Below are 8,175 nucleotides of genomic sequence, written 5' to 3' on the forward strand. Positions count from 1 at the left end.
TGGCTCTGGCATAGGCCGGGGGCTACAACTCTGATTAGACCCTCAGCCTGGGAACCTCCATATGCCTCGGGTGTGGCCCTAGAAAAGGCAAAAAGAAAAAAAATTCTGTAAGTGTAAATATTAACTTATAGAACAATGAAGGCAGTGCAAATGATTTTTGTCCAAGAGATGAAAAAAAAATTTTTACCAGAAAAGATAACCCCCAAAAGTATTGTTTTATTGCCACTTTGGACAATTGGTTTTCCCTTTCTTTCTTTTTTTGGGGGGTGGGGGGGCTCCTGTGCGGCACAGGGAAGTTTCCAGGCTAGGGGTCAAATTGGAGCTGCACCTGTCAGCCTACACTACAGTCACAGCAACATCGGATCTGAGCAACGTCTGTGAACTACACTGCAGCTTGTGGCAATGCCGGATCCTTAAGCCACTGAGTGAGGCCAGGGATGGAACCCAAATCCTCATGGACACTATGCTGCATTCTTAACTGGCTGAACCACAATGGGACCTCCAACATTTTTTTTTTTAAGGGCCACACTGGGGCACATGGAGATTCCCATGCTAGGGGTCCAATCAGAGCTACAGCCACCAGCCTACACCACAGCCACAGCCACACCAGATCTGAGCCACATCTGTGACACACACCACAGCTCACAGCAATGCTGGATCCTTAACCCACGGAACAAGGCCAGGGATTGAACCTGCAACCTCATGGTTCCTAGTCAGATTTGTTTCCACTGCACCACAATGGGGAACTCCCCAACAATCTTTTTTTTTTTTTTTTCACTGGTTGGCCTTGGCTATTTTATTGACCTCGGAGCACCCTTTGGATGAAGTTAAAAAAAAAACAAACATACACAAAAAGAACGGAACTAAACGCAGGCTGGTGCAATCTGACCCCAGGAGAATATCTCCAAAGTGGATTTTTACAAAATGCCAGAGGAAAAAATGAGGCAATCTGATGCTGAGTCCAGGAGTAGCCAATCGGCAGGAGTAGTTGATGAAGGGATGGGCAGGTCATGCCTCTTTCTCATAAGTGCGAATGCACACTTCACTGCCGTGGGTGAGTGTCAGGATGAGTTTCCCATCAACTAGTTCCCGAACAAGCGTTGTCTCTTGTCCATTCCACTTCTGCACGTGGACAAGTTTGCTTCCATCCGGTGTCACTATGGACTTGACCTTCCTGTCATCTGCTGTTGTCTCATCAAATGCCACTCCCAGCTTGAAGCTGATCTCTGTGCTCTTGAAGGTGCTTTGTGTTTTTATGGTGACTGTGTCCCCATTCACTTCGATGATTGTGGTAGGCTTGGTCATGTTGGCCACCTGCCTGGTGGCGAAACCCACACCAATTGATTTCATGTAGTCATGGAAATTCTTGCTGTCCACTAGCTTCCAGGTGCCCGCGAAGGCATCCACCACGGTGAGGCTGGGCTAGGCTGAGAAAGAGATGACAGAGCAGGCGTGCAAACATTCCGGGACCGGCAACAATCATTTTTAAAGTGAGGAATATTCCAGAAAGTTGTTTCTTGGGAAGCGGGGGCAGGATTGAGGATAAGACGGGGAAAGAGGAGTTCCTGTCATGGCTCAGGGTTGCTGTGAGCTGTGGTGTAGGTAGGAGGTGCATCTGGGATCTGGTGTTGCTGTGCCTGTGGCCTAGGCTGGCAGCTATAGCGGTGATTAGACCCCTAGCCTGGCAACTTCCATTTGCCTCAGGTGTGACCCTGAAAACCAAAAAAAAAAAAAAAAGACAGGGAAAGAGCACAAATTATTAAACAGTGCTAGTAATGCTCCCACTCTTGAGCTGAGTTGGGGTGTGTTCAGATGTTCAGAGCCGTTTTCTTTTAAATTTTTAATTTATTTTTTCAGCTACTCCCTGCCCCTAACCCGCCCCTGGCATATGGATGTTCCTGGGCTGGGGATCGAATTCCAGCAGGAACTTCGACCTTACCACAGCTAAAGCAATGCCAGATCCATAACCCTCTGCGCCACAGCAGGAACTTCCAGAGTTGTTTTTCAAAATGTTACACTTTTTTTTCTTTTTGGCCACACTGGTGACAGGCAGAAGTTCCCCGTCCAAGGATCGAACTCCCGTCATATCAGTGCCCTGAGCCACCCTGGTGACAATGCTGGATCCTTGACACGCTGTGCCACCAGGGAACTCCAAAGATATTACATATTTTACTTGGTATTTTACAAATATAACACAATGTGGGAGAGAAGAAAAATTCCTGACAATATGATTAGATTATTGACAAAAGATCTTAATAGCTGGGATGCAGAGACAGTGGAGTAACATTTTCGAAGTACTGAAGGAAAAGAATTTTGAAACTAAAATTTTATCTCCAGCCATACTGTCATTTAAGTACTTGAGGAAAATAAATATTTATTCAAGTCCTGAGGAATGTTGCCACATAAAAACCTTCTTTGAAATCCCTTCTAAAGTAAGCATAAAGCAAGAAGAGAATTGAATCCAGGAGAAAGCAATAAGATATGGGGAGTAAAGAAGAATATATGACTTAATAGAGTTCCCGTTGTGGTGCAGGGGAAACAAATCCAGCTAGGAACCATGAGCTTGTGGGTTTGATCCCTGGCCTTGCTCAGTGGGTTAAAGATCTGGCATTGCTGTGGCTGTGGTGTAGGCTGGCAGCTGTAGCTCCGATTTGACCCCCTAGTCCGGGAACTTCCATATGCCGTAGGTGCCGCCCTAAAAAGCAAAATAAATAAATAAGTAATAAAAATAATTACATATAAAAAAAGAATATATGACTTAATACATTTCCTTAGCTTCTAAATAGTGATTTCTCCCCATTCCCTCCCTCTCTCTGCTCTAAAAAAAAAAAAAAAAACCAAAGTGTTACAAATGTCAGAACGGAAACTCTATAAGCACTTACCTTCTTACCTGGTAATCAGAAAAACCCAAATGAAAACAACAATTAGATAATATTTTAATATCCATAATAATTGCAAGAAATATAAACTCAAGGGAATTCAAAAGGCCTGTAGGGATATGATGGAAACAGGATTTTCCCCAAGTTGTTGATGGAGGAGGGTATAAATTATGTGTGCTTTCTCCCTGGCAGGACTTTTGGCTGTACTTAGTTGAATTAAGTATATCTATGTTTGTCCTACTACTCACCAGTTCTAGTCCTGGGTATATTTGCCATCCTTCTCCCTCCACTCCCCACCCCCAAATACCAAAAAGACCTCTCACTGATTCATAGGTATATATTTCAGAAAACTTATTTCATGCTATGTACACAGTTGGGGCTTGAGGCAAACCATGTGTCCACCATTAAGGAGACGGATGAGGAAAAGGTGGCATTTGATGACACTCTATGCAGTCCTCAGAAATAATGAACTGGATTTACATTCAGTAATATGGTGCGGCATATGGAGTTCCCAGGCCAGGAATCAGATCTGAGCCGTAGCCTCGACCTAAGCCACAGCTTTGGTAGCACCAGATCCTTAACCCACTGTGGAGGGTGGGGGAATTGAACTTGTATCCCAGCATTGCTGGGACACCGCCGATCCCATTGTGCCACAGTGGGAACTCCTGTCTTCTTTGCATAAATGTCTATTTAGGTCTTCTGTCCATTTTTTTTCATTAGGTTAACTGTTTTTGTTTTTGTATTTTCTAGGTCCGCCCCAGGGCATATGGAGGTTCCCAGGCTAGGGGTCCGATTGGAGCTACAGCCACCGGCCTACACCACAGCCACGGCCACACCAAATCCAAGCCACATCTACAAGCTACACCACAGCTCACGGCAACACTGGATCCTTAACCCACTGAGTGAGGCCAGGGATCAAACCCACAACCTCATGGTTCCTAGTCGGATTCGTTAACCACTGAGCCACGATGGGAACTCCTCATTGGGTTAATTGTTTTTTGATGTTAAGCTGTCTAAGCTGTTTGTATATTTTGGAATTAATCCCTTGTTAGTTGCATCATTTGCAAATATATTCTCCCAGTTCTTAAGTTATCTTTTCTTTTTTTTAAATTTGCACAATGAATTTTATTACATTTATAGCATTTTCATCACAAACCCCCAGCCCATCCCCCACCCCTCAACCTGTCTTATTTGGAAACCATGTTTTTCAAAGTCTGTGAGTCACTATCTGCTCTGCAAAGAAGTTCATCGAGTCCTTTTTTTAGATTCCACATGGAGGTGATCGCATTCGATGTTGGTATCTCACGGATATAAGTTGTCTTTTCATTTTGTTTACAGGTTAGTTTGTTTTTTACTATGAAAAGCTTTTGTTTCTCATTTGTTTATTTTTAGTTTTATTTATTTATTTGTCTTTTTGCCACTTCTTGGGCTGCTTCCATGGCATATGGAGGTTCCCAGGCTAGGGGTCCAATCAGAGCTGTAGCCACTGGCCTACGCCAGAGCCACAGCAACGCGGGATCCGAGCTGCGTCTGCAACCTACACCACAGCTCATGGCAATGCCGGATCCACTGAGCAAGGCCAGGGATTGAACCTGAAACCTCATGGTTCCTAGTCAGATTCGTTAACCACTGCACCCCGACGGGAACTCCTAGTTTTATTTATTTTTTAAAAATTTATTTATTTTTTGGCTGAACTTGGGCATGTGGACGTTCCTGGGCCAGGGATCAAATTCCACAGCAGCCACTAAGAGCCACAGCAGTAACAATGACACATCCTTAACTGGCTGCTCCACGAGGAAACGCCTTATTTTATTTCCATTACTTTAAGAGACAGATCCAAAAAAAATATCGCTGTGATTTATGTTGAAGAGATTTTGCCTGTGTTTTCCTCTAGGAGTTTAATAGCATCCAGTCTTACATGTAGGTCTTTAATCCATTCTGAGTTTACTCATCTATGTGGTGTTAGATAATGTTTTAGTTTCATTCTCTTACATGTAGCTGCCAAGGCCATAGCATCGTTTTTTGTTTTTTTTTGTTTGTTTGTTTTTTGGTTTTTTTGGCTGTGTCTGGGTCATGTGGAAGTTTCTGGGCCAGGGATAGAATCTAAGCCGCAGCAGTAACCCAGCCTTCAGCAGTGACAATACCAAGTGTCCTTAACTTTTAGGCCATCGGGGAGTTCCCAAGGCCACAGCATCTTCGTCTTTAAACGGGTGCCTTTGATAGTCCATGAGTTGCTTGCAGGTATGGAAGCTCCTCACTCTCTTTCCAGCTGCTGCCTGGGCCTTAGGAGACTAGAAGAATGACAGGCACGCCTACTGTGGGAACAGGTGTCTCCCTGTGAATGCACATGCTGTCTCTACTACCCCTACTCATCTGTTTGCAGGTTAGACGTATAAGTTAGACAGCCCCAATGTGTTGCAGGAAACACATGCTGACAAAGCAAAACTTACTGAGATTTACTGGGAAGAGGCACCCAGGTGGAGAGCAGCAGGGTAGGGGAAGCCAGGAGAAGTGCTCTGCCATGTGGCTCACAGCCTCAGGTTTTATGGGAATGGGGTTAGTTTCTGGGTTGTCTCTGGCCAGTCATCTTGCTCGGTCCATACTTGGTCTGGCCCAGGGTCCCTCTTGGTGGTAAGCACACCTCTCAGCTAAGATGGGTTCCAGCACCAAGGATCCTGGGAGGTTGGTTGTCTCTTCCCTCCTATCGGCCCCTCCCACATCCTCCCAGTTAGTCTTCAGGGTGGCCCAAGGTCCTTATCAGGGCCTCCTCTTGTGAGACAGCTCATGCAAGTGGCTATTACCGTGCCTGGCCAAGGTGGGCAGTTTCAGTCACTGGTTCCCTAATATATATGTTAATAAGTTGTAGTGATCCTCCTTGGGATGTAAACAAAGGGTCAAGTCATAATTCACACACTTTACACCTGGCCTAAGTGTCTTAATCCAGTGCCCAGGTCCAAGGTCTTCATCATTGGACCATAACTCCTCAAGTATTCCACAAGACCACAAGTTCACGCTGTGGCAGTGGGTTAAGAATCCAACTGCAGGAGTTCTCATCTTGGCTCAGTGGTAACAAACCTGACTAGTATCCATGAGGATGTGGGTTTGATCCCCGGCCTCACTCAATGGGTTAAGGATCCGATGTTGCCGTGAGCCATGGGGTAGGTAGTAGACAAGACACAGATCTGGTGTTGCCGTGGCTGTGGTGTAGGCCAGCAACTACAGCTCTGATTGGACCCCTAGCCTGGGAACGTCCCCAAAAACCAAAAAAAAAAAAAAGTCAAGAATGATTTGAATCACTGACTGCTTGTGGCCATGACTGTCAGAAGGGTCTTTGGCCTGAAGGTGAAGAAAATTGAGCCAGGCATCTCTGACTTTCCCTTCCTCTCACCTGGGTGAGCCTGGAAGTCATTCAAACACCAGATTGAGGAGGCCTGTTTGCTTAATGACTGGTTGGATAAGGTCTGTCTACTTTCCCTCCTCCAGCCATTTGCTTAACATGTATACGAATGTCAAGCCCTTTGGAATGTTGTGGTCTCCACCCTCAGCAGGTCCATGGAACCCTAAACCTGAGTTTTGCTGTATGCTGGCTGTGTGATTTTAGGCAACTTCTCCTTCCTGTTGTAGGAGAAAAATATCCCTATAAAAACGTAGAAAGGAGGGAGAGGCTGCGGCCATGATGACTAATGAAAGTCTGGCCAAGGGCCCTAACCACCCCTCCCCTACACATCTGCTTCTGTAAACTTGCTTCTGCATCTACTGCCTTGCCTGTCCCCACGCTGGTCCGCCAAGCACAGACCCGGAAGAGCTAGGCCATAAAAGCCTTGTGAAACCCTTCTTTGGGGCTCAGACTCTGGAAAGCGATCTCCTCTGAACCCACCAGTGTAAAAAGCCCAGGTTCTCCAACTCTCTGAATGCTCGCTTGGTTTCTTGCCGGGTAAAAGAGTTGCTGGGGCTGGTATACGACAGCCACAGGGCTGTCGCTAGAGCTGAGACACTGCGGTGCAGGGCTGCTGGGCAGCTCTCATAACACTGGGTCTCACTTTACTCATCTCTAGCATGAGGATAATACCTGTGTATTAGCTTGTGAGGGCTGCTCTACCAAAGTAACACAGAAGGGTGACTTAAATTTATTTTCATACATTCTGGAGGCTAGAAATCTGAGATCAAGATGTTGGCAGGGTTGTTTTCTTCCAAAACTTCTCCCCTTGGCTCGTAGATGGGCACCTTCTCACAGGTGAAACTAATATGGTCTTCTCTATGTGTCTCTGGGTTCTAATTTCCACTTCTAAGGACATCAATCATCTTGATCAAAGCCCAATTAATGACCTCACTTTAACTTAATTATATCTTTAAAGACCCTATCTCCAAAATGCAGTCATATTACGAGGCACACAGGGTTAGGACTTCAACATTTTGGGAGGACACAATTCATCTCATGACAGCCTACCAGGTATTATTGTGAGGACTGAATTATCTAAGGTGTCGAAATCATTAACATAAAGCCTGACATAGCATGCCCCACAAAATGGTAAATGCTGTGAGTCTAAGGCCCTACGGAAAACAAAGAGACTGTCATCGGAACACAAGAGAACATAGGCGGGAAAAGGAAATTCTCCAATTATGGTTCTTCATTCCCAACCTGATGGATGTTTCTGTTGCTCTTCAAGCCCTTCATTTATTTATTTAGTCTTTTTAGGGCCACACCCAAGGCATATGGAAGTTCTCAGGATAGGGGTCAAATCAGAGCTGTTAGCTGCTGGCCTACGCCACAGCCACAGCAATGCTGGATTTGAGCTGCATCCGAGCCACCAGCTCACGACAATTCCAGACCTGTAATGCACTGGGTGAAGCCAGGGACCGAACCCATGTCCTCATGGATCCTAGTCAGGTTTGTTACCACTGAGCCATGACAGGAACTCCTTCAAACCCTTCTTTTAAAAATGTGCGGGGAGTTCCCATCATTGCTCAGTGGTTAATGAATCCGACTAGGAACTGTGAGGTTGCGGGGTTCGATCCCTGGCCTTGCTCAGTGGGTTAAGGATCCAGCGTTGCCGTGAGCTGTGGTGTAGGTCACAGATGCGGCTCGGATCCCGCGTTGCTGTGGCTGTGGCATAGGCTGGCGGCTACAGCTCTGATTTGACCCTAGCCTGGGAACTTCATATGCCCAGGATCGGCCCAAGAAATGGCAAAAAAAAAAAAAAAAAGACTAAAAAATAAAAAACAAAAAAATAAAAATGTGCGGACCGGAGTTCCCCTTGTGGTGCAACAGAGACAAATCCGACTAGGAACATGAGGT

The 8,175-nt window shown here is 45.7% G+C and overlaps 1 protein-coding gene across 1 annotated transcript; it reads right to left on the reverse strand.

Annotated features, from left to right (window-relative positions):
* Window positions 1-1,008: 1,008 nt before the first annotated feature.
* On the reverse strand, window positions 1,009-1,425 carry LOC125133477 (fatty acid-binding protein, heart-like). Its single transcript, XM_047791618.1, has one exon. It carries the CDS (start codon window positions 1,348-1,350, stop codon window positions 1,009-1,011), a length of 342 nt encoding a protein of 113 aa, XP_047647574.1. The 5' UTR covers window positions 1,351-1,425.
* Between the last annotated feature and the right edge of the window lie 6,750 nt (window positions 1,426-8,175).

This window comes from Phacochoerus africanus, chromosome 8 (genome assembly GCF_016906955.1).
Source record: "Phacochoerus africanus isolate WHEZ1 chromosome 8, ROS_Pafr_v1, whole genome shotgun sequence".
NCBI lineage: Eukaryota > Metazoa > Chordata > Mammalia > Artiodactyla > Suidae > Phacochoerus > Phacochoerus africanus.

Bases quoted from the DNA above. Each gene is read 5' to 3' on its own strand.
- LOC125133477 (XM_047791618.1), bottom strand. From the start codon at position 1,350: ATGAAATCAATTGGTGTGGGTTTCGCCACCAGGCAGGTGGCCAACATG.